A 26,958-nucleotide genomic window follows, 5' to 3' on the forward strand; every position below is an offset into this window, starting at 1 on the left:
CTTTCCACCAATTAAGTGGGGCCAGACCCCAGGCCTCCGGCAACAACCTGGGTCGGTGGACGAGCTGGTCCTTCACGAAGGGACGCTAGGCCAGGAGGAGCAGGAGGAGGAGCCCGCGACAGCTGGGCGGCGGAGCAGCGCGCGGTGAGGGAGGGCGGAGACGGCGTGGCGGAGCCGAGGGGCGTGGCTGTGGCTTGACCTCGCGCGGGAGAAGGGACACAAGAGCAAAGACCCGTAAGTGGGCGGGCCCGACGGGGGCGTGGTCAAGGATGGGCTCCCCCAAACGTTGGCCCCGGCGGCCATGATGAGGCCCCGCCTTTGCGCTCCAGCTGCCGCCCCTTTCCTTGCCGTGGTGATTCCGAGAGGTAAGACTGTCTGGACTGAGGCCTGGATGTCCTCGGCTCGCCTGCGGTTCGGACTGCACCCGCGACGCGGCGGGGCCTGGTCCGGGCGGACGTTGAGGCCAGTGGCGCCGCAGGCTTGATCGCGGAAACTGCGGCCGGGATCCCGCCTGCGATCGAGCCGAGGCCGGAGGCCGAGCTGGGCACCGAGGCCAGGACCTTGGCTGCAGACGCAGGCCTCGTCCCGAATGCGTTTCTTTCACTGAACTTCCAAGAACGGGGTGCTCGGGCCTACGGTCTCCGCTACGTTTATTTAGCGCTTTCCATTTTGCATAGATTTTCCCCGCCCTTTGACCCGATTTCCACTGCACGAGGTAGATGTGTACCCAGTTTATAGAGAAACAGACCCCAAAGCGCTAGTGGCCCTGCCAAGCGCCCCGTTCAGGGGTCAGCGAGCGCTTTGTACGTCTGTTCGTGTCGTAAATGTTTTGCGAGTTCTGGAGGGGTCCGGAGGTCACCCCTGAAGGCGTTGCCAGGGAGCTGGCACTGGAGCGGACCTTGAAGGAGGGCATTCAAAGTTGCTGGAATTATAATAACTAACATTTGCATGCATATCATAGTCAGCAGTGTCACAACCAGTAGTGAATTAACTCATTTAGTCTCGGGAGCAATCACGAATATTCTATCGTATTAGATATTATACATATTAGATATACGTGGTGAAGCCAGAATTTTAACCTGGAGGGTCTGGCCCCGGAACCTACTCTGAAATTGTTAAACCATAGCGTTGAGTAAAGCCACCCAGTGGAAACATCCAGGCTGTACTAGGATTGTGCATAAGGAGTTTGACTGATTTAAGGTAATAGAAAGTGAGGCCAAAAAAGTAATGTGGGACCGTTGAAGACAATTTTGAGAGCGAAGTTAACGTGTTTGGAATTCGTGGATGCTGTATTTTTTCCTCCCACGGTGGATTAAGAAATGTATATGTGGGCCAGCCATGTGAATGTTTATAAAGGAAAAGAGATTATGCTTAGTACCGCAGTTAAAATGTGACCACAGTATATTACCAAAGTAGGGCAAGTATTATATATATACCAAAATAAACCAAAGTTTTATTCGTCTTTATTTACCTTTTGTCATTTCTTCATAGTTTCAATTTTATGAAGTTTTAATGGCCTCAAACCTGAAAAAATGTATATAATTAGTTGCATTATTTTTCGTTGCAATAACTTAGTGGGTTTCAACCACTAGGTGAGTCGGATAAGCCCTACACCTGTAGCAGCAGCCTGGAGATGGCCAAGATTTCTCTTCTGCTAGTTAATGTGGGCAGGCTAACCATGTTTTTAAAATTGATAGAACATGCTTACCACAACTGAATTATACACTTAAAAATGGTTAAGGCAGTAAACTTCATGGTATGTGTTTTTTAATCACAGTTTTTAAAAATAAAAAATAAATCAAAATGACCAGCAATTGCATGCAGGCCATGTTAGGCCTGAATATGTAATGTGTACAGGTATCCATTAAGCAATAAATTCATGTATTGAAGCCCTAGCCTTCCATGCAGGATTGATTTTAGTGCGATATACAAGAAAGAAACAAAGGAGCCTAAGTTTTCATTTCTTGTGTATAATTAGGATGGTAGCAGTGAGAATTCAAAGGAGTAACTTTAAGACATTTCACACATAGGCATGGATGAAAAGAGAGGCAAACAAAGGAAAGAAAATGGTTTGAAGGTGGGACACAGATGCTTCATTTTAGATGTGCTGAGGGTTTTTTTTTTTTAATTTTTTAATAGCTTATTTATTTTTTGAGAGAGAGAGAGAGCAGGAGGGGCAGAGATAGAGGTAGAGGTAGAAGGCTCTGCCCAAGCAGGCTCTGCACTGTCTGTGAAGAGCCCCGTGTGGGGCTGAAACTCACAAACCGTGAGATCATGACCTGAGCCGAAATCAAGTCAGATGGTTAACCAACCTACTGAGCTACCCTGATGCCCCAGATGTGTTGAGTTTTGTTAGCTGGTGACATATCTTGGAAGAAGGGTCCAGCAAGACATTTAAATTCTGGCACTAATGTGTGAGAACGATTGGATCTAGAGATGCAGAATTTGATTCTTCCACCTAGAAAATGTGGTAGAAACATAGGGAATGGGGAGGAAGGGCAAGTGCGTGTGAAGAGAAAAGGAAAGGGAGAAGGGGCAGGAGTAGGAGAACCCGGATCTCGAGTTCTCTCTGAGGCGAGGATTGGTGCAGACAAAAAGGCAAGTAGCATTTGGTCAGGTAAATTTATATTTCTTATATGTTACTTTGAAAGTTGGATGAGGGGCACCTGGATGGTTCAGTCGGTTAAGAGTCTGACTTTGGCTCCAGTCATGATCTTGTGTGGTCTGTGGGTTCAAGTCCCATGTCGGGCTCTGTGCCGACTGCTCAGAGCCCAGAGCCTGCTTCAGATTCTGTGTCCCCCTCTCTCTCTGCCCCTCCCCTGCTTGCACTCCGTCTGTCTCTCTCTCAAAAATAAATGTTAAAAAACAATTTTTTTAACTTGCATATAATTGGTAGTCTGAAGTTAATAAAATAAGTTATTCATTAATTCAACAAATAATTATTAGTTATCTCTTATCTACTAGATGTACCATGGCCTGGGAAAGCAGACAGTCCTTACTAAATTTAATAGGACATCCTTATAGAATAATTCAGCAAAAAAATTTATTCCTTGGTCTTATGTATATATGCTAAAATTATGCATCTGTCTTTGTCAGTGTATTATTTAAGTTAGGATCATGAATAAGAATAGCTGAAGTTAATAGTCAATAATTAATAACATTTATAAACTTTGTTAAAAATTGATCTTTTATAGATTAAATGCATACACCTGTGATAGAAGGTAATGTCTCTATAATTGTAAACCCTAATCCTATAAAATTAGTCAATCTCAGAGTGTCTAACAAAGAGAGTATTTAAAGACCCTCCAAGGAAAGGAGAGTATAGCAGCAGAGTAGATGTCCTATTGTCAGGCTTCCTGGTTCAAATCCCAGCTTTCCAATGCAAAGCTAAGTATTTGGATTTACTGAGGACGTTACTAAAAGATGGAATTTAAACTAATTTTTTTTTAATTTTGCAAAGACATTTCCAAGATTAACTTTTTAAGATTATTGTTAAGTAGTTTTTTAGAGTGACCCTAACACCACAACTGATCAGCGTACTGTAGAACCCAGCATATCAGTAGAAATTATGTAGAACATATTCATTGAGAAGACAACTAGAGTGGTAATACCTGTTTCCAGTTTCTGAGGATTTTCTATTCAGTGTGTTTGGCTGGTCTGTAATAAGGAGGGGAAGGGAACCTTCCTCAAGAGATACAAATCAGAAGGTTCTTCTTTGCTCAGCGGGCACTTACGGTAAGGATGCTTTTCCAGCTTTTTTTGTGTCATTAAAAATTAATAATGTGTGGTATTTTAACATTTAAGTTTAAAACTATTTATGACATTTAAAAGATTTATTGGAGAGAAAAGAATTACCAAACTTCAAAATCTCCCAACGATAAGCTGCACTTTTAATTCACTAATGTTTTTAAAAGGGAAATTGTTGATCTAAAAGTTGTACATTGCTTTCTCAGAAAAACTCTCCTGGGACGAGGAAGTTGATCGGGGTGAGCATATCACAGAGTGGCGATCACGCTGTAAGTGCTCAATAAATGTTTTCACTTACTGTTATCAAAATGGTTATTATTACATCATTCTCCTCCCATTTTAAAATCAGCCATAATCAGTAATACCAATTCTTTGATTCCTTTGTTAGAGTTGACAAGTAAACTATTAGCAATTTTTTAAAAAAATTTTTAATGTTTATTTTTGAGAGAGAGAGCGCACATGAGCAGGGGAGGGGCAGAACGAAAGGGAGATAAAATAATTAAAATTCTTTCTGAAAAGAATTTGGAGCAGTCCAGAAAAAGAAAAAAAAGAAAGCTTGTTAATAAATTAGGCAAATTAGTAATGACATACCAAAGTACTAAAGTTTCCTAAAGTGCATAACAAGTATAATTGTGTGCATGAAAGTGAGTCAGTTTCTTAATGTTATTTATCAGAGAAAATTAGCATGTGAAAAAATATTCTAAGTGGAAAACAGTTGCATGTTTGATAATCTATCTGAAAATGAGTTTTCAAATTTTTCAAGAATGAATGTAGAAATGAATGAGCTTGATCTTTACTAATAGGAGAAGAATGGCATTGAAACAGATTTCCAGTAACAAGTGCTTTGGAGGATTGCAGAAAGTTTTTGAACATGACAGGTAATTACTAAGAAGATCTAATTTTAGTATCTTTCATCCTGCTTCTATTTGATTCCTTAATAGGCCCATGAACGATCACTGTTGCACAAAATTACTGTTTACGTAGAAAAATGCATATAGTTCTTATCAAAATTACCTCATTTGTGATATTAGTGATTATAATACAATATGAGTGACAAACAAACATGTGGTACATTTCAGTGCCCATGAGCAAAAATGTAATTTAAGATCTTTAGAATTCATTTTTTATAAAAGCTGATTTGTTATTTCATACATTTCTTTAGAAACAGAAAAAGTTTCTCTTTTAGTAATACTAGTGCTACATTGAGGATGTTACATTTATTCTTTTAATTTATTCCCCCATCCCCCAAGTGACTTATGTGCCATGCACAGCAAAGACTCAAGTTGGTTAATAGATCAGTATGCTAATTTGGCCCCATTCTTTAAGGATCAAGTTATGTTCCTTAAATATTGGTAGAATCACTTATTTTGTACATTAAAACACTTATTTTTATGTTTCTGTCTTAACCAGTCTGAGGCATTGATTTTTTTGTTGTGGCTGTTAAAATTACAGTGTTGAACTGAACTGCAAAATGAAATTCGCTATCTACTTACCACCCAAGGCAGAAACTGGAAAATGCCCTGCGCTGTATTGGCTCTCTGGTAAGTATTATGCATTTAAGTTTTAGAAGGAGTTTCTTTTTGTTTTTAACTGGTTCATCTTACTCTTTTATCTTGATTTCCTCGTGTGCTTTCTGAGCCATTTATAGGACTTTAGGAGCCTCTTATAGTCAACTCTTACTTTATCCTGAGAATAACTTCAACCCTATGGAATTACATTTATTTCACTTCTTTTAAAGTTAAACCAAGTAATTTAACAGAAAATGGCAAGAACTTGGAAATGTTACTTATTCAGGCACCTGAGTGGCTCAGTCAGTTAAGCATCTGACTTTGGCTCAGGTCATGATCTCACGGTTCGTTGGTTACAGCCTCGTGTCAGGCTCAGGACTGACAGTGTGGAGCCTGCTTGGGAATCAATCTCTCACTTGCTCTCGTTCTCACTCTCTCTCCCTTTCTCTCCCTGCCACTCCCCTGTGCATTCTCTCTCTCTCTCTCTCTCTCTCTCTCTCTCTCTCTCTCTCTCTCTCTCTCTCAAAAATAAATAAATAAACATTATTTAAAAAAAAGAAAGAAAAATTACTTAACTTGTACCTACCTAAGAATTTTTGAAGTCTATGGAGATTTTACCACTCAAATAGAACAATATTAGGTAAAACACCAGAGCACCCACGATACACTACTTAGAAACTACCAGCAAATAACTTTTTTGGAGCCTTCTCTAGAATGTTTTAATTGGACTCCACCAATCTTCTCTGGCAACAGTCTGGGAAATCACAAAAGAATACTAAAGCTTCTTAAGCAGTGGTGAATATTAAAGACTATAGGATGGATTATGAGACAGTAAGGCTTTGCCACCAGTAGTTTGAAGCTCCCTGCTAACTTATTTCACAAGATGTTGTTGGTATTTTATCTTTAGAAGCAAACATTGTAAGGAGACACTGTAGAAATCAAATTATATCATAGAGTGCTCTTTTTGTTACCTTAAAGTTGCTTATATCTTTGATTTTAGTAAATTCCCACTTACATATGTTTTATCAAGGATAAGCCCCAAATACCAGTCTTTTAAAATGAGAATACATATTTCGTTTTAAAAGGTAAAAATTTTTTAAGTAAATAAATAAAAGGCAAAAATTAAGTGTCTGTGTGATTGTAACTCAGCGGCCCATTTCTGTGGTTGAAAAAAGCAATCCGATTTTGCTAGAAGAGCAACAAGTATTGCCAAAAGCAAAAGAAAGAACAAAATTGTATGTTTGTTTTAGAAACAGTATTGTATAGCTGAAGACCACCTTAGAAAATAGGTAACTGGGGCGCCTGAGTGGCTCAGTTGGTTGAGCGTCAGACTTCAGCTCAGGTCACGATCTCGTGGTTTGTGAGTTTGAGCCCCGCGTCGGTGTCTGTGCTGACAGCTCGGAGCCTGGAGCCTGCTTCGAATTCTGTGTCTCCTTCTCTCTCTGCCCATCCCCTGCTTGTGCTCTCTCTCTCTCTCTGCCTGTCAAAAATAAATAAATGTAAAAAAAAAAAAAAAATTAAAACAAACAAAAAAAAAGAAAATAGATAACTATTCTGTAGGCCCAGAGAAGTTATACATTACCCAAGATCCCTTGACAGAGTGAACAAGTTGTCTGACTCATAGCCTGGCACTGGATTTAGTCCTTCTCTTATTCTTTTTGCATTTTGTTTTCTGGCAGCAGCCGCTAGAGACCTGTCTCTTGGCTGAAAGAAAGATAACCAAATCAGAAGTACCAGGAGGGTTTGTGTAAGAGGTACTATAATAATAAGGCCCTAAATTCCTCCACCTAGGGCCGTGGAGGGAGGGTTGGGTGAAAATAGGAGTGACCACAGATGGGAATGGGGTTTCTTTTTGGGGTGATAGAAATGTTCTAAAATTAGATAGTGGTAGTGTTCCATAATTGTAAATATACCAACAGTCGAGCTGTATACTTATATGGCATCTGAATCCTACCTCAATAAACCTGTCAACCAACAAAAAAACCCCTCAAAGCTCTTCATAGAAAATATAGTTGATCTAGTGGATATTAATTTGTAACCGTCTTTATACTTGTGAGAGTAATTCTGCTAGTAGAATTATCTTCCCTTCTAGGAGTCTACAGTTTATTCCCTCCTACATTAATCAAGGAATTTGTGTTCTGACTAGAAAACAACAAATTTTTCTCTGGTCTCTAAACATTGACATTTCTTAAGCGTAAGACACTGTGCACTGTGTCCGAGGCACAATTCAAGGCTTTTTACATGTTACCACATTTAATCCTCACAGCCATAGTATAAGTTAAACATAAGCAGTATTATCCCCATTTTTGAAATGAAAGAACTGAGACTCAGAATATTCAGCTTACTTGCCTAATTTTGGTTAGGCAATGAGTGGCTGAGTAACATCTTTAGAATGAGATCCTGTCTGAAATCCTTTTCAGACATTCTTTTTACACTATCACCTTGCCTCTAAACACATTTACATTAAGGTCAGCAAGAGTGCTAACCTTTTAGCAGTATTTGGGGCAGCTCTCCTTCATGATACGGCTCCAGTATCTCTGGAAGACGTACTGGGAAGGAACATGGTAGACAAACAAGGACCCTGTACTCCGCCATGACTAGTGAAAGTAGGTATGTCCTCACAGTTTAAACATAAACTCCCATAACGCTTTATACCATGATACTTGTAAGTTTGTATCTTGTAATTATGAATTTAATCTTCATTAGCAACTTTTTCATAAGTCCCTGTGCTGGCTGTTAGGGGATAAATAGAAACTATAAAAGTGTTCCATAGTTAATTCATTCTGAGTCATGCGTACTAGTAAGCATTGATGTTGCTAATCATCAGATGTAGTGGAATATTTAGCATTGGACACGGGAAAAGGTGTGTTAGGTTGGGCAGTACTTAGCTCAGTCATTTATTGCCAGTTTATTGGCCATTCTCACGTCATTATAGTATTAGGCTCCTATAGTAAGAAAATTCAGTCATCTCTTCGATCACATGTCTGAAAAGGCTAGATAGCTAGGAAAAATGGAAGAAACAGCTGTAAAAATTGGGGCTAAAATTTAAGGAAGGTACATGGCGACCATTTCTCTTTTAAATCAGTGAAGAATACAGAGATGATCAGGCAGAATTTTGTAGCTGAGGACTACTCATATATAAAAAAATTATAAGTTATTTATAGTATTATGGTGACTTACTGTATTTATGTTTTAATGCAGGAATAGTAACACATTTAATTGGCATGTTTGACAGCACCCCAGTCGGGTTGATATAACATTCTCCAGTTTGAAAAATTCTGATTCCCAAATACATCTGGTCCTAAGGATTTCAGTAATTAAAACTTCAGTGAGTGACTTTGAAAGGACAGCTATGGGAGCATTTAACCTAAGACAGTTCTTGATTAATACTGTTGTAAATTTTACAAGAAAGGGAACTTTATTATCTTCTTTAGAATTATTTCTTTTAAAAAAAGCCTTTTATTGATAGTAAGTGAGCTCGTTTTCCCATATCATACAGGGATTAACTCTTATCAGCTATCCACAGTATAGCATGAAATAATCTATTCATCTGCAGGTTTAACTTGCACGGAACAAAATTTCATATCAAAGTCTGGTTATCATCAAGCTGCCTCAGAACATGGCCTTGTCGTCATTGCTCCAGATACCAGCCCTCGTAAGTGTTCTCGTTCCAGATATTCTTTGTAAAAATATGAATCTTTAAAGTATAAGTTGTGTAACGCTATACAGTGTATTTCATATTTTTGCTATTATCTCAACCTTTCAGGTGATAATCATGATTATAAAAGACCGTGCTATATATTTTCCTCATTGCAAATTTTACTCATGACATCACTCTTACAAGAACAGACAGTTTTGCTATTCCCATTTTATAGATGAAGACGCTTCAAAACAGAGATTGAGCAACTTGGTTAATATACCGTATTGGCACCAGTGCCAAAAGAACATACGATGGATAAGAAGTTTTTCTGTTTCAAAGATAAACTGCCTTGTCACATGAAAATTAGGTTTTTTTCATCTTCTCTTCATCAAACAATCATACAGTGAAATGTGCATTCGTTTTAATATAAATAACTAGAATGCTTACATTGAAGAAATGAAAATATCAAATATTTGAAAACTCAGTCCATCAGAATTAAAGCTTACTTTGTGACCCTAGAAGTGTCAGGAAAAGGAATTTACTTGTCTTTAATGTTTTTAAAGTGTACTTATTTTTAAGAGAGAGACAGAGTGTGAGCGGGGGAGGGGCAGAGAGAGAGAAGAGAGGGAGACACAGAATTCGAACAGGCTCCAGGCCCTGAGCTGCTAGCGCCAGACGTGGAGCTCCAACCTGTGAACTGACCTGAGCCAAAGTCGGATGCTTAACCTACTGAGCCACCCAGGCACCCCTGGAAGTGGAATTTAAACCATGGGGGAAGGGAAGGGGAAAAATAGTTACAAACAGAGGGAGGGGTGCAAACCACAAGAGACTCTTAAATACAGAGAACAAACTGAGGGCGGATGCGGGGGGTGGGGGAATGGGTGATAGGCATTGAGGACGGCACTTGTTGGGATGAGCACTGGGTGTTGTATGTAAGCCAATTTGACAATAAATTATGTTTAAAAAAATGGCAGCTAAAACTATCTGGAAGATAAATGGCGGGCCTTAGGAAGTAGTGCATTTCCTTTCATATCACATATAATACACCAAAGCAAGACAGGTCTCACTAGAAATGTAATAAAAAATTTAATTCAGGGGCACCTGGGTGGCTAAGTGTTGGTTAAGTGTCCATCTCTTGATCACAGCTCAGGTCTTGATCTCAGGGTCATGAGTTCAAGCCTCACATTGGGCTCCATGCTGAGTGTGGAGCCTACTTTTTAAAAAATGTAATTCAGAGTACTATCAAAAATGTTAAATGCCTAGGAATAAACTTTAAAAATATGAAGAATTATTTTTTAAAAGAATTGCAAAACCTGCCAAAGATCATAAACGAAGACTTTAATAAATGGAAAAATGTCATGTTCCTGGATGAGTAAACTGAGTATTACAAAGAGGTCATTTCCCTGAAATTACGTATTGCCATAATTCTATTAACAGTCTCAGTTGGCTTTTTAACTACCTAGAAGTATATAAAATAAAACCTAATAAATTTTAAAAGATTATAAGAAAATCCCATTGGGGAATGAATAAGTAGGGGAAACATGATGGAGTGATTCCAAAATACATAAGGAGACATTTTCAGTGCAAGATAGTGAACTCAGCACAAGCATCTTGTCTCCCTTCCCTTGAAAAGAAGTGTTGGTAATAGGGGAGGGGTCATCAGAGAAGGAATCTCAGCACATTTTAGAAGGATAGAGGATATAAGCCCTTTGAGAGGTAAACAGTGAAGAAGCATATATTCAGAATACATAGGGGTGCCCTGGGTGGCTCAGTTGGTTGAGCAACCAACTTCAGCTCAGGTCACGGTCTCATGGTTTGTGAGTTCAGGATCTGTGCTGACAGCTTAGAGCCTGGAGCCTGCTTTGGATTCTGTGTCTCCCTGTCTCTCTGCCCCTTCCCTGCTCACACTCTGTCTCTGTCTCTCTCAAAAATAAATAAACTTAAATTTTTTTTTTTTTAAAGAATACATTGGAGGACATTTCATTCACAAAGAATATCAGTGTGCCTCACCTTGGCAGTGAATTCTCCAGCCTGAAAGGGCATTCCCTCCCTTGCCTCATTGACTAGAACTAGTCACGTGGCCCTATTGAGGGACAAGAGGGCCAGGAAGTATGTGCCCTAAGAGGCAGAGAACTGCAACAGTTGGCGATCAGCTCAGATGCAAATGAACTTTCAGATTCATTTAAAAGTGTGTTACGAAATACAGGTTATCACTACGAAGTAGGTGAAACCACAGGATTTTCCCTTGATAGGTGGCTGCAATATTAAAGGAGAAGATGAGAGCTGGGACTTTGGCACTGGTGCTGGGTTTTATGTGGACGCCACTGAAGATCCTTGGAAAACTAACTACAGAATGTATTCTTATGTAACCGAGGAGGTAATTTCATTTGTGTTGTACTTATTAACTGATGATTGCCAATAGTTTGGTTTGGGACACAGAGTCCTTCTAGTCCTGAGAATTTTAAATCGGGGTGTGGTAGTATTGAATCTATTTGGTACATATTTATTATCTTAGTGAACATTCTAAAGTTTACTTGTACAATAGTCTTATGACAATTGAAGTTAACATTAAGTACACTTTTAAAGAGGGTAATAATTATATTGACACCTTTATACACTACCCAGAGGATATAAAGAAAACAATATATAAAAAAACTTTTCATTTCTCTGGCAGCCAGTTCATTCAGACATATTTTATAATGATTTACCAAGGCTTAGTTAGAAAGGATAAATAAGTAGCTAAATCACTGCTTCTATTAATAATATTTATGTGTAGTTTATGCATTTTTCTAAATTTTGCATATGTACATCATAAAACTCAATGATAACAAAATTTTAATCATCTATTATTCTGCACCCCAAATAACAGCTATGTTTTGGTATATTCCAGACTTTTTTTCTATGACTAGTTTTCCTAGAATTATAAAAGTTTTTTTTCATGTTCATTTTTTTAATTGTATAAAACAAACATTTTCTAATACTCTGTTGGTAACATAACCTTAATAATTTCATAATATTATATCACGTGTCATAATTTACTTTTTTGTAATATAGTATACTTACATATTTACATATATTTTTTACTGTATTAAGTTTTACTGCATTGAGTGTCTTTATGTATCATCTTTCCCCCCTAAGGACTTTTCCCTTAGAATAGATGCCAAGAAGTGAATTTTAGACATTTTAAAGGTTCTTTCTGCATCATTTTCTTTATGCTGCTTTCCTAGAAGGATGTACCATGTTTTCTCCAGTGTTACGTTAAGAATCCTTGTCTACCTGAGATTTTTATTTTTCCATCTTTGTTAGTTCATACTATTGTAAGACTAGATTTGGAAGTATTGATTGTGTAATTATTTTATATAACTTTGGAAAAGTTTAAACTTACTTCTCATACCTTCTGTCATATTATTAAATTCTCTCTAGCTTCCCAAACTCATAAATGCCAATTTTCCAGTGGACCCCCAAAGGATGTCTATTTTTGGCCACTCCATGGGAGGCCACGGAGCTCTGATATGTGCTCTGAAGAATCCTGGAAAGTACAAAGTAAGATTACCGAAGCTTCCAGTGACAAGTATTTCTCTTGGATAATATCAATTAGGAACTTTACAAAGAGCAATAGTAGGATATTATTAGTAGTACTGGGACTAAACTTTTCTAGTGTTGGGAATGAGCTGTAGGGGAAGAGCATTAAACTGAACACAAAATTATATGCTCCAGAATCAGAAGTGTAGGAATTCTATCACATTTGGTCTACTAAAAACATTATAAAGCAATTTCTACTGCTTCTATTCAAACTGTAGCTTGAGTCGTATTCTTGTTACTATTGCAGTATATATCACATTTTTACCAGGAAATATATTTGTTAATGGAGTTCGATGTTCTGAGGGAAGAAGAAGATATTCATGATTTGTGAAAGTGAAGAATTCTCTCTTCTCAGTGCCTTGGATGAAAATTGGATTGCAGCGTAACTGATAGATAACATCGTCAGTCTTTCCATTCATTTATTTGAAACTGTATAGCTTTACTTTTTTGTTGTTTAAATGAGCCAAGTTGGAATGACCACCATATGTAGAATGTCTGACTGGCAGAGCAGCATACCATCGTGTTGCAAAAGGGAACGTTGAAACAGGCATAATCTCAGGACTGCTTCTGTCTTTAAAATCACAGTGCTGTCGGATACCTCAAGATTTGTTTAATCCATTTCCTTCCCCCAGAAGGAACTTCTTAGTCATTTCAGGTGTGCCACTGAGAAGTGAAAATATTTCTTATGGCAGCTTCTTATTGCGGCATCAAATATTTTTCTTTTAATAGGCTTTGCTATATAAAGTTGAATTAATTCAAGTCCTGGCAGTGGGTTTTTAATAAATAAATAAATAAATAAATAAATAAATAAATAAATAAAATGGTCTTATATTTTTATACGTAAGGCAATCCGTTTATTACGTTTGAGGAAGAAAATCAAATTCAGTTGTTTTTTTTGTCCTTTAAAAAAAGCGTTAGACTTTGATAAACCTACACAGTGATAAGTGCTCTGAAACTGAGCGATTCCATCTGTGCCACTTACCCAGTGAAAAACAACATTGCATGGGGGTGCCTGGGGGCACAGCCTCTCATAGTGAGATCAAGCCCTGTGTGCCGGGCTCCACCTGACAGGAGATGGCTTGGGATTCTCTCTCCCCACCCTGGCTCACATACTCATGCGCTCTCACTCTCTCGCTCTCTCTCTCCCCCTCTCCCTCTCCCTCTCCCCAAATAAAAAATAAACTTTCAAAAAAAAAAAAAAAGAAAAACAACACTGCTTAGAACCCAAAATTGTGTTGTATTAAAATTCTGCCACATTTAAGGGCATTGTTCAGTGCTTTCTTGGTCCTGTTTAAAGAGAAAGAATGTGTCTCAGATTTAATAACCTCACAAAAGTAGGTACGAACTGTTTTATATCACTACGAATTAATTTTAAGTGGAAAAAAGGAGTAGAAAGTCTGAACATAAACTTGCATTTGTGCCTTATTTAATGAAATGGAATGTTTTGCTTTCCACTATGTTGGCGCCTATGGTTAATTAGCTCTCTTACTTGAACACATGAGAGATGTATCATGGAGAGGCCTGCCGTCCCAGCACATATGATAACTCACAGAGAATTGTTCACAAGTAGTTTTCATGGCAAGTCAGAGTTTATAAGCAAGTTGCAAATATGTGTTCCTGTTTGATTTTGCAAAATATAACTTGTTTTTAAATTTCCTTTGTTTCTGAAGTCTGTGTCAGCATTTGCTCCAATTTGCAACCCAGTGCTCTGTCCTTGGGGCAAAAAAGCCTTCAGTGGATATTTGGGAACAGATCAAAATAAATGGAAGGTAGGTACTGGGAAGGCTGTCTTAATGTTCATTTTTAAGTTTTCAAATTTGTGAAGAAGCTACATATCGCAGACATTATATTCCTAGCTCACTCACAGACGCAGAGCTAAAAATAATTAACAAAAGGAAATACATATAATAATAACAAAAAAAAGCCCTTTTCCTCATTGTATTGAATTGTGGCAGACATTCTGAGACTACGTGTTTTTTCTGCTAATGATTAATTTACATGTTTATTTCTTAAGTAACATTACCAAAAAATACCACATTTTATCCCTAAATTTAGATTTGCCTCTTAACCCTGTGCTCATTTGTACAACAGGAACCATGAGTCCCGGCCTTTTAATTGTTTCATGTGTCTGTTTCAAAATCCAGCATCTCTCAGATTGAGATAGTCAATTCCAGACTTAAAAGTCTTTAAAAATAGATATTGTGTAATGTACATCTATGTGAACATTCCCAATAGCAAGATTGCTTTTTGAAGCATGGGAGCAGATGCTTCAAAATGAAAATTAAAAATGGCTCTTTCTCTTGAGACTCATCTGACTTTTGTGCAGAAATAGACTATTTGCAAACTTCACCAAGAGTCTGAATATTTTGCAAATGTACTCATCATCATATGCATGTGAACAAGTAGGAAATACTTGAGTGGGGGGAAGAGAAAAACTTTTTTGTCTTACTGTTGTGTGTTCCAGGTCATTCACCCGTGCATCTCAATTTTATTTAAGATTGGTCGTTGAAATTTTAACAAAGCAGAGGTTTAATCCTGTGCTCACTAAATTAGAATCGTGTTTTGCTTAGGCTTAGATTTTTGTTACAGTAGAAGAATGCAGAACGTGATTACTGTTAGGCAGTTTGAGAGCTGACAGTGCACATACATCAGTGTTAGCAGTCCTTGCCACTGTGCAGAGTCTGTGTGGAGTTCTGAGACCTTAGGTCACAAAAGTGATCACCTTTCCCATCTACACGGGGCTTAGGGTCTCATAGAAGCATTGAGCAAAAGACCAGCTGGTTGGGAGAAAGGAAGGGAGAGGTAAAGGCACAGGTAACCGATAAAGGAATCTATAATTTTTCTCCTGGACTATCTATAATTTTTCTCCTTCTCCTAAGGACTATCAAATCACAGAATTTAGAACTAGTTGGACTTTATAGATCCCCTTCCACTCTCTCCTTTAAGATTAAAGAAAGCAAGTCTTAATAAAGCATGATACTTTAGAAGGGGAAATCTTGGGGGTTTTGTTTGTCTTGATTGGTGCATGGAAGTTGTGGCTAGTGAATATATATGAATAATCAAGAATACTTAAAAGTGGATAATAAAATATAAAATTCTAACTAGTGGCAGCTCCTGAGATCATAAATTTGAGGAGTTGTTGATATGATTCAGATTATTTAAATTAAATCTTCCTGAAAGCTCATGGGGATAGCAGATATTTGGTGCTATTCAACACCATAAAAGAGAAGGCTGAATGTACTAAAGCCAAAAAGAGAAGACAACAAAACAGACTGTTTATTTGAAACAAAGAATATCTGGAAATAGAAAAAGATACAAGGGAGTTAGAAGAAAGAGTCAATTTGTGGTGGGATTCATAAAGGAAAAGATACGATGTGGGGTTTTTTGTTTTTGTTTTTTGTTTGTTTTTTTTTTTTTGGAGTTAAGAGATGATTAAAAACCTCAAAGGTTTAAAAGGGAAAAGGCTATATTCTATGAAAAATGCTGAGATTCAGAACTCTTGCCACTGGCTCAGGACCGCGTGGAAGTAGAAAAGAGGCTATAATTGGGACATAGAATTCTGAAGATCTTGTGAATAAAAACCAGGCAAACCAATGTAAAAAGTGTTTTCTGATTTAAAAGGCCTTCGAGCTTAAAATGACTTTAAATTTCTATTTGGTTCTACTGTGGTCTCTTCTGAAGAATATCTTTCTGGGTACTTTCAAATTTATTTTTCAGTGTTTTTCTTTTTCTAGGCTTATGATGCTACCCATCTTGTGAAGTCCTACCCAGGTTCTCAGCTGGACATACTAATCGATCAAGGAAAAGATGACCAGTTCCTTTCAGATGGACAGTTACTACCTGATAACTTCATTGCTGCCTGTACAGAAAAGAAAGTCCCTGTTGTTTTTAGATTACAAGAGGTGAGTCCCAGGAAACCTCAACTTGTTCCAAGTAACTATAAAAAAGCAAATCCAGGGGTTCCTGGGGGGCTCAGTAAGTTACGCATCCAACTCTTGATTTTGGCTTAGGTCATGATCTCATGGTTGTTCATGAGATTGGGTGTGGGGCCTGCTTAAGATTCTCTTCCTCTCATGGGGCGCCTGGGTGGCGCAGTCGGTTAAGCGTCCGACTTCAGCCAGGTCACGATCTCGCGGTCCGGGAGTTCGAGCCCCGCGTCAGGCTCTGGGCTGATGGCTCAGAGCCTGGAGCCTGTTTCCGATTCTGTGTCTCCCTCTCTCTCTGCCCCTCCCCCGTTCATGCTCTGTCTCTCTCTGTCCCAAAAATAAATAAACGTTGAAAAAAAAAAATTAAAAAAAAAAAAAAGATTCTCTTCCTCTCCCTCTGCCCCTCCCCCCACTCACATGCTCTCTCTCTCTCTCTCTCTCTCTCTCTCTCTTTCAAAAAAACTTTTTAAAAAAGGCAAGATTCCATAATACTTTATATTTGGAATTTGGAAAACTACCTCTAGTAAGATATTTTTAAAATTATAAGATACTTAATGTGAAAGCCTTCTGATTAAATTAATGATATCTAAGACCAAATTCCATAGAAAAAAGAAAGCTTTGGCAGTGAAAAGTGCTTATAATTTTCTGTATGGCCATAGAACCAGTGAATAACAGAATTACTGGATATGTCTTTCTTTACACACATGTGGCTGTTTTCACAGGAAATAACAAGAATAAGCTTAATTACTCTTCACTTCGTGTACACCTTAAGCTCAGAGGCTGTCAACCATTGGTCTCACACACATCCGCACTTTATACAGTTTGAGTTAGGTGCTAACCTAAACATTGTGCTGCTCGGCAAGTTTTCCTTGACTAAATGACTTTTGGTTATCCACTGCTTGCCTAACTCTATGCTAATACAGTTATAATTAAAGGAATTCTGTTTTTATTTTTAAAAAATTACTTATTTATAAGCTTAGGAATATATAAACAAAATATTTCAGGATGAAAAGTGAACACTGTAAATTACAAGGGATTGTGATTTTATTTTTTATTTTTTTAAATTTACGTCCAAGTTAGTTAGCATAGAGTGCAACAGTGATTTCAGGAGTAGATTCCTTAGTACCCCTCACCCATTTAGCCCATCCCCCTCCCACAACCCCTCCAGTAACCTTCTGTTTGTTCTCCATATTTGTGAGTCTGTTCTGTTTTGTCCCCCTCCCTGTTTTTATATTATTTTTGTTTCCCTTCCCTTATGTTCATCTGATTTGTCTCTTAAAGTCCTCCTGTGAGTGAAGTCATATGATTTTTGTCTTTCTCTGATTGACTAATATCACTTAGCATAATACCTTCCAGTTCTAGCCACGTAGTTGCAAATGGCAAGATGTCATTCGTTTTGATTGCCGAGTAATACTCCATTGTATATCTTCTTTACCCATTCATCCCTCGATGGACGTTTGGGCTCTTTCCATACTTTGGCTATTGTGGATAGTGCTGCTATAAACATGGGGGTACATGTATCCCTTCGAAACAGCACACCTGTATCCCGTGGAGAAATGCCTAGTAGTGCAATTGCTGGGTCGTAGGGTAATTCTATTTTTAGTTTTTTGAGGAACCTCCATACTGTTTTCCAGAGTGGCTGCACCAGCTTGCATTCCCAGTGATTGTGATTTTTTTTTTAAGTTTTATTTTTCTTGAGAGAGAGAGTGCGTACGTGCATGGGGGAGGGGCAGAAAGAGAGAGAGAATCTTAAGCAGGCCCCACACTCAGTGCAGAGCCCAATGTGGGGCTCAATCTTATGACCCTGAGATCATGGCCTGAGCCAAAATCAAGAGTCAGATCTCAACCAACTGAACCACCCAGGTGCCCTGAAATGATTGTGATTTTAAAAACATTTTTATTCATGTTCAGGGGTACTATGTCAGACACATTGATCTAAAACGTGTAATTACGATGATAAATGTCCAGATACATGTAGATCAATGTATAATGTGGCACATTGCAGTTTACCAAATGTTTCCACAGCATTAGGTCATTTTATTTTTATGTGACCACATGAGAGACCATTCTTGTCCTCTCCCATCTGTTTTTTTGTTTGTTTGCTCTTTCATTTTTTTCAACTTTTTTGTTGTGGCAGAATACCATACATAAAATTTGCCATCTTAAGTATTTTCAAATGTACATGTCTTTGCTAATAAATATATTTATAATGTTGCTCAGCCATCACCACTATCCGTCTTCATAACCCTTTTATCTTGTAAAATTGAAACTTTATGCCCATTAAACACCACGTCTTCGTTCCTCCCTGCACCCAACCCTTGGCAACCATAATTCCCCTTTCTCTGTAAATCTGACTACTCAGTACCTCCTCTAAGTGGAATCTTACAGCCATTTTCATTATTTCCTTCCTAGACTGTTCACTGCTACTATAGAGAAATGCAGCTGATTTTTGTGTGTTGCTTTTGTATCCTGCTACTTTGGAGGCTTTAGGGTTTTGTATAGAGAAGAGCATATCATCTATGAACAGAGATAATTTTGCCTCTTTCTTTCCAATCTGTATGCCTTTTTTTTTTTTTTTTTCAACGTTTATTTATTTTTGGGACAGAGAGAGACAGAGCATGAACGGGGGAGGGGCAGAGAGAGAGGGAGACACAGAATCGGAAACAGGCTCCAGGCTCCGAGCCATCAGCCCAGAGCCTGACGCGGGGCTCGAACTCACGGACCGCGAGATCGTGACCTGGCTGAAGTCGGACGCTTAACCGACTGCGCCACCCAGGCGCCCCTCTGTATGCCTTTTATATCTGTTTCTTGCCTAATTGCTCTAGCTAGGACTTCAGTACTATGTTGAATAGAAGTGGCAGAGATAGGTACCTTGTCTTGTTCCTGATCTTAGAGGAAAAGCTTTCAGTATTTCCCCATTTAGTGTGATGTTTGCTGTGGGTTTTCTAATATGGCTCCTGTCCATCTACTTTACGGGCTCAGAAAAGTAACCTGCGTATCTAGTCTCACAGCTAGTTCACAGTAGAACCAGGATTGGAAGCAAGGTCACTTGAAATGAAAATACTTGACCTCCTGTCATCCGTCTAACCAGTCCCAAGCACGGTAAAGCAGTGCTTCTGAGGAACAGAGGGATGAAATTAGTTAATACGAGGAGAACTTGTGCACAGCCTCCTCTCCGTCTAACTTATGCAACAGATCTGAACAATCTTCCTGTTTTTTTTAATTTCCCTAATATTTTGAACGTGTGAACAATTTATATAAATATACTGTGTAACATATTATATATATATATATATATATACACACACACACACACACACGAGGAAGAATATGTCAAAAACCAATATATTGGATATACCTTTTTCTCTCTGAGTGTCCCTCTTTAAGTAATAGGGTTTACTTAGATTAGTTAAAATACTTAAACATTTAATCACTTAAATTGCCTGTTTTAGATCAATAACCAACTTTGAGAAATCCAGATACTGATTTGATTGTAAAGTAATGCGTTTAACTGTATTAACCATAGCTATAAGTAACGTAACAAACCGTGTCTTTCCAAATGATTTCTTGGCACTCGCAATGTTGGATGCCTCTTCTTGCCCCTGCGAGGCTGTGCCAGGGAATTGTGTTGTTACCACAACGTTTCAGCCTGCCAACAGAGACTGAAAAATCTCTATAGAGCGTGTTATAAAAACAGCATAGAAGTAAAACACTGATGAAATTCTTAGAGGGGGAAAAAAATAAAGAAACTTTTTATTTCTGAAATGCTCATAGCCTAAACAAGTAAAAAACATAGATGGGTGTATTTAATGAGGAGTCAAGACAAAACATTCAATTCTGAAAACAAAAGAAAGCAAGAAAGTATTGAAATAACCAGTCACAGTCTTTAGCTCGGGCACAGTTTTTCATTCAATTTCCTTATGGCAAGGGCCACAGTCTGAAGGTTTTGTTTAGGCTTGTTATAATTGAATGAGCGACTGAGTAGACATAGCTTCGGCGAAGTTGCTTTCAGGTTTTCAGGCTGGCTTCCCCTGACTTCAGATGACCTCAGGTCTGAGACTTTTTACCTGCTTTATCATTTGCTTATAAGTGCAATATAACTGTATTTCTTTATGAAATGGGAGTGGTGAAGAATTAAGTAAGCTGAAAAAAATGGGGTCTATATAGAAGTATGTGAACTGAGGAGAAAGGCAGAAAATTATTACAGTCATGTACATGCTTTACCCAACTTCATTTATTTATTTCTTTTTGGTGTTAAATCTCAGGGTCTTTTATTTATTTATTTATTTATTTATTTATTTATTTATTTTTTAACGTTTATTTATTTTTGAGACAGAGAAAGACAGAGCGTGAATAGGGGAGGGGCAGAGATAGAGGGAGGCACAGAATCCGAAACAGGCTCCAGGCTCTGAGCTGTCAGCACAGAGCCCGACGCGGGGCTCGAACTCACGGACCACGAGATCATGACCTGAGCTGAAGTCGGACGCTTAACCTACTGAGCCACCCAGGCACCTCTCTCAGGGTCTTTTTGTACATAGTCTCTACTGTCAGAAAAAAGTTGAGAGCTAAGTGTGGTGCATAGAGGCATTTGTATGATTGTCACCTCATAGAATTTCTCCTTTTCTGTTTTTGGCTTCAGTGAATCTAAATTGAAAAAGTACTAGATAGCAGAGTCCTGATAGTATACAAAGATCAGATTTTACTCTGAAGCCTCATTTGTCTAATTTTCAGTTTTAAAGTTACACTGTGAGGGAAAAATTTCAGTGACCTAATGGAAACTTCCAGAAACAACATCGAAGCAAGGCTGTATACTACCTCTTCAAGTCCCAGGCCCTTTCTGAAGAGTCATTGGTGGTTTTGGCCTCTGCACTGCCTGTCAGAGAACAGTAAGAACATGGCACAGAATTCCAGAAGTGCAGGGATCTCTCAGGCGTCCCTGTATCCTCATACTCAGCACGATTACCCAGCACAGACTCTCAGGAATTGTTTATTAAGTAAACAAGTGAACACCTTTTCCACAGTCTTCTTTGTATTCTGAAGAGACTTAATAACCCAGGAATTCATATGTGCGCCTTTCTAATTGGATCTGGAAAATATGTAGGAAAGCACTGCCCTTTAGTACAAATGTTCATCATAGCTGCTGGAGCATTGCTGCTTTTTTGAGAGCCGAGTGAAGAATGAAAGAAATGTGTTCATTTATTTTTATACTCTGAGAGAGTCTTGCTACTGATGATTTTTCCATGTAGAGTGGGAGGTAGAAGAGGAAACCTAGGCTCTTCCAAGTGTCGCCGGATATATACAATTGTGCAAGCTGCCTAACAAACCAAACCGATTCCGAGAATTTGATGAAAGGACCCACCCCCATTTGATCCCCACCCCCATTTGATCATATTGATAAATAGATCATGACTGGTCAGGAATGACACAATTGGCTGAGGTTATATAAGGATCTTCTGTGTACCAGAATGCCAGTGGATCAAATGTGTTCTCCTGCCTTTAACTCTTTCTTGGTGTGTCACAGTAGGCATTTTCTGTTTTCTCATAAAGGTGGATCTTCCGTGAAAATATCATTATTGGGGCGCCTGGGTGGCGCAGTCGGTTAAGCGTCCGACTTCAGCCAGGTCACGATCTCGCGGTCTGCGAGTTCGAGCCCCGCGTCGGGCTCTGGGCTGATGGCTCAGAGCCTGGAGCCTGTTTCTGATTCTGCGTCTCCCTCTCTCTCTGCCCCTCCCCTGTTCATGCTCTGTCTCTCTCTGTCCCAAAAATAAATAAACGTTGAAAAAAATATTTTAAAAAAGAAAATATCATTATGGAAGTCAAGGGCATCGGTTTGGTATTTAAGATAAAACGTACTGTGTTTTTGCAGTACACCCCTGAGAGCTCAAAACTGTAACTTTGTTTTACCCTGGGACTTCTCTAATATAGTCATAATAATAATATAATAAATAATAATAGCAGTGGTAACAGTGACTACCCACTATGTGCCTGAAACTGCAAGGCATTAAACATCTGTGAAACTGCATAAAAATACAGCATACGCAGTCACCGTAGGGACTTTGCTCCTCAAGTGCTTGGGGCATCCATTCCCTTGCATTGGTCCCTATTGTCCATCAGATACATCATTTCATCTGTTAGAAACCAGCAGCTACTACTTGGGACTGTATTCCCTAGGGTTTGTGGATTGCAAATCATGGGCCTAGTTAACCTGGTAACAATTCAAGAATTCCATGAATGGAAAATGCTTTTCTTCACGTTTCTTTCTCTACATAAGAAATTCTTATGCTTTCTCTACATAAGAAATTCTTTAGCTCCAAATTGAATTAACTGGGCCTCGTCTTATCGTTGAGAAATGTGAAGCCAAATAATTCCAAAGGTCAGTCTTAATTTTGACAACGTTCCTGTCAGACTCACTTCTATGGTTCGGCCACAGTAAATAGAAGACAGTGCTTTTGAGTTGCTTTGATGACTTTATACTAGAACTCTTTATTAACTGCCATTCTGAGATACGTACCCCGAATACTGGAAGTAAGAGATGGAGAACGTTGACCGATCGCTAAAACCTTAGGGATTTGCCTTGTTCCTTGAAACCCAGGTGATATTTTTATTAGGGCTCTTTTTGGTTCTTAAGTGCTTAGGAAAATTCCCATTTTCTCCCATCAGAGACCATTCACACGATTAAGGTAAAAACTTAAAAATCTTAAGATTTTTATGTCCTTTCGGTGTATTCACCTTGCGTGTTCATTGTGTTTTGGAAGGGAGACTGCCCCCAGATTACCTGCTGTTTAACCCCCTTAGGTTCTTCCCAGCTTAATTTTGTTTCTTTTTCCTTTAGAAAGCCTCTTGTTGTATTCAAGATGCCCCTGGGGGCATTGCCTCTCCATTGACCTGTATCAGTGGGGGTATTTTTAAGTTTTTTTGTTTATTTTTGTGAGAGAGAGAGCAGGGCAGGGGCAGAGAGAGGGGGTGGGACAGAGGACCTGAAGCAGGCTACGCACGAACAGCAAAGAGCCCTAGTTGGGGCTCGAATTTATGAACCATGAGATCATGACCTGAGCCGAAGTCGGATGCCTAGCGAACTAAGCCACCCAGGTGCCCCTTTGTCAGTGGATTTAATCGACCAGATAGTTTGAGATCCGTTTCAACTCAACTGCTTGGCAAAAAATTACATTTTCTTTCTGTTTCATGATTGTTTTCTAAACAGTTTACTGACTTTTTTTCCCCAGTGTGGTTTATTGCTAAGGGATGTCTGTTTTAATGAATTTTTCCTTTTTCCTCAAATGATGATGTGATAGACTTTTATTGAGTAGAAAGAGAATTTGTAACAAAACTTTATGATGGCTGTGTTTAACTTCCCAGACAACATTTGACCATTGGATGTTTTTTGTTCTTTCTCTATATTGTTTATGTGTGCTTATTTTGCGTTTTAGTACTTTCTGTCTTATCGATGTTAATGTGTTTCTTCTGTGAGTCAAAACTTCTTGCCTATGTTTCTGACTTCTTTAAATTCTGATTCATTTAGCCCTTGTTGATAGGACCACTTGTATATCCTGTACATTTAATTAATGTGTCATTTCCTCTCTTTGCATAGTAATGGCAGCATCTAGAAACTAAGCTACACAGAATGTTTATTTTTCTTCATATTTTTGCTGTTCTTATAATGTTCAGAGAAAATGTTGAAGTACAAGTATAAGCTTGACTTTATTTGTTCGTTTATGTATTTATTTTTGAGTGAGTAAGAGAATGAGCTGGGGAGAGGGACAGAAGGAAAGAGAATCGTAAGCAGACTCCATGCCAGTGGGGAGCCCCAACACAGGGCTCAGTCTCACAACCATGAGATCATGACCTGAGCCAAAATCAGGAGTCGGACGCTTAACTGACTGAGGCCTGCAGGCACCCCTAAGCTTGATTTTGATTATAAGCCTTCCTTATACTGTAATTTTTTCACTGTTTACAGATAATTAAATGACATGAGAGATATGTTTAATGTCTTTGATGTTTCTGAATGGAAAGTATCTTATGTTCCTCTCTTTTGTCTTCTAGGGTTATGATCATAGCTACTACTTCATTGCAACCTTTATTACTGATCACATCAGACATCATGCAAAATACCTGAATGCATAAAAAACTTCAGATAAGAAAATTTGTTCAGGATTATAAAATTGTAATAAACAGAATTGCTGGGAAAAATGATTTCAATGCATTGGATTTCATAGTGCTAAAAATCGTCATTCCATAGTTGAATCACTTTCTGAATGAATATATAAAACCTGCTTTTGATTTACAAGTTATTTTGCCAATGTTGGGAAATATTTAATACATTACAGCTTTCTCAAGGTCATTTGGAAATCATTGTATTAACCTCAGGCCACAGAATATGAATATAATCGCATTTAAATCATAGAATGTTAACTCAGAAATTGGTTTAAGAGGTAATTTAGCCTAAACCCCTCACTTTTCCAGACTTTAAGTCTGTGAAGGCATGGACTGTCTTCATTGTGTTTATTGTTCTGTCTCTAGTATCTGCCAACCACTTGGCTTCTAGGAGGCATTTAGTAACTATTTGTTGTTGAGTAAGGAATGAGGCTCAGAAAGATTAAGTAAATTCTCCATCATTACACAGTTATTTGTGGGACAGCTAAGATTAGAAGCCAGATTTCATAAACCCAATCCAATGAGACTTCTTTTCTTATCTATTAAGCCAGATTTGTGGACATTGGTTTCTGGGATTTCTCAAGAGACGAGAATTAAATAAGAAGACTCAATCTGAAAATAGCTCTATGTAAGGAAAGTTGCTTCGTATGTTTTTGTAAACATATTTTCCTGTAGTTACATGCAGAAATTTAGCTTGGTGAGCTCACCAAGAAAAGTAATCAGTCTCTTTGTAAATACCAAATTGTGTTCCTTTTACGAACTTAATATGAATAAACTCATTTTGAAACATGATAGATGAAGTCTGACTATTTTATTTTATTTTTTTTAATGTTTATTTTGAGGGGAGAGAAAGCAGGAGAGGATACAGACAGAGGGAGACAGGGGATTCGAAGAGGGCTCCCTGCTGACAACAGAGAGCCCGACAGGGGGCCCAAACTCACAAACTGAGGTCATGACCTGAGCTGAAGTTGAATACTTAATCAACTGAGCCCCCCCCCCAGGCTCCCCAGATTATTTTAAAACATTTTTCTACTAGAGAAGCATGAAGATTATACATTAATTTTTTTTTCATTCCAGTGTAGTTAACATTGTATTCATTTCAGGTGTGCAATATAGTGATTCATCACGTCCATGTATTACTCCGTGCTCATCAAGATAAGTGTACTCTTAATCCCTTTCACCTGTTTCACATAGATTATACATTTTAAACACTTGATATGAATGCATGTTAATATGGTAATCGAAGAAGTCATCAGGTTTTTAAAGTTATCAAATTAGTACCATTTAAATGTGAATTAGATTGTACTAGAATTTCTTAAATTAGTGCTACTGAAATACCAGTAGCCAAGTTAGAGCCCCATAGTGAGCTACATACAAAATGGTTCTAGTCTAAACAGTCTCGTGTCCTCTAATAAATTCACTTAATTCGCGGAATTTGTGCATGTGTTTGGTAACTCCTTTGTAAAGAAAAGCAGTTGTGTACTTCTAAGATCGCTGTATTAGCTGCAAATTTAATCAGAAGCAGAACTAGTAGGAGATATATAAAGAAATTTTTTTATGAGGAGTTGGTTTCTGTGATTGTAGGGGCTGGCTAAGCAGGTGTAAAATCCATAAGGCAGGCCAGAAGGGAGGTTCATGAGCAGGATGGGACCCCACAGTTGTGGGCTGAAGCAGTTGCCCACAGGTGGGATTTCTTGTCTGGAGCAAGCCTCAGCCTTGTTTTTAAGTCCTGATAAGGTGGCGCCCTCCGTTTTATCCAGGATAATCTTCCTTATTTAAAGTCAGTTGATTAGGGACTTTCATTATATCTTCAAAATCCCTTAATAGCATACCTAGATTAGTGTTTGATTGAATGACTGGGAGCTTTACTCTGCCAAGTTGGCTCAGCATTATAAGAAAATTGTTGCTTTGCCCTTTTACAAGGTAAATGCAAAACATTTAAATATTCAGTAAATAATTGCTGACATCTAGCCAATGATAACTGTAATAAAAATGAACGCTTTCACAACACAGAATCGATTGTCAAGGATCTATAGGAAACCAGTAAATTTAAGCTTGTTATTCTGTGCTGCAAAGACTGGCCTGGGGAGGGATGAATTCTTATATATGCCTAAATGTAAAATATTTTCTCCCACCGGAAATAATTCTCAGAGTCGCTCACATAAGGAAACATCTCCCATGACTTCATGGTAAAAAAAATAAATAACCTAAAAATGACCTCCCAATACTAGTTTTGTGTGCTTCTAAAAGGCACCTGACAGAATCATGTATAAAAGGAGGCAAAAGAATTGACACGTTTCCTGGGTTACAGATGTCGTAAAACCCTCTATGATCCCTTTAGGAAAGAATACAGTACTATGAAAGCCACCTTTGAGAAGAAAAAGGCAAGCCCTAAAGAGGGTGG

General features: G+C 38.3%; 1 protein-coding gene across 1 annotated transcript; it reads left to right on the forward strand.

The window, feature by feature from the left end:
• Nucleotides 1-227: 227 nt before the first annotated feature.
• Nucleotides 228-25,346, forward strand: ESD (esterase D). Its single transcript, XM_006927289.4, has 10 exons — nt 228-365; nt 3,954-4,016; nt 4,551-4,625; nt 5,200-5,288; nt 8,812-8,910; nt 11,148-11,272; nt 12,319-12,438; nt 14,148-14,246; nt 16,212-16,379; nt 24,444-25,346. The coding sequence occupies exons 3-10, from the start codon at nt 4,558-4,560 to the stop codon at nt 24,522-24,524; spliced, it is 849 nt and encodes a 282-aa protein (XP_006927351.2). The 5' UTR covers nt 228-365; nt 3,954-4,016; nt 4,551-4,557; the 3' UTR covers nt 24,525-25,346.
• Nucleotides 25,347-26,958: the final 1,612 nt, after the last annotated feature.

The sequence above is a fragment of the Felis catus genome, chromosome A1 (assembly GCF_018350175.1).
Source record: "Felis catus isolate Fca126 chromosome A1, F.catus_Fca126_mat1.0, whole genome shotgun sequence".
Taxonomy (NCBI): Eukaryota; Metazoa; Chordata; class Mammalia; order Carnivora; family Felidae; genus Felis; species Felis catus.

Coding starts and splice junctions, on each gene's coding strand:
- ESD (XM_006927289.4), top strand. CDS start 4,558: ATGGCATTGAAACAGATTTCCAGTAACAAGTGCTTTGGAGGATTGCAG. Junction 4,626..5,199: donor AAAGTTTTTGAACATGACAG/GTAATTACTAAG, acceptor TTAAAATTACAG/TGTTGAACTGAACTGCAAAA. Junction 11,273..12,318: donor ATTCTTATGTAACCGAGGAG/GTAATTTCATTT, acceptor AATTCTCTCTAG/CTTCCCAAACTCATAAATGC.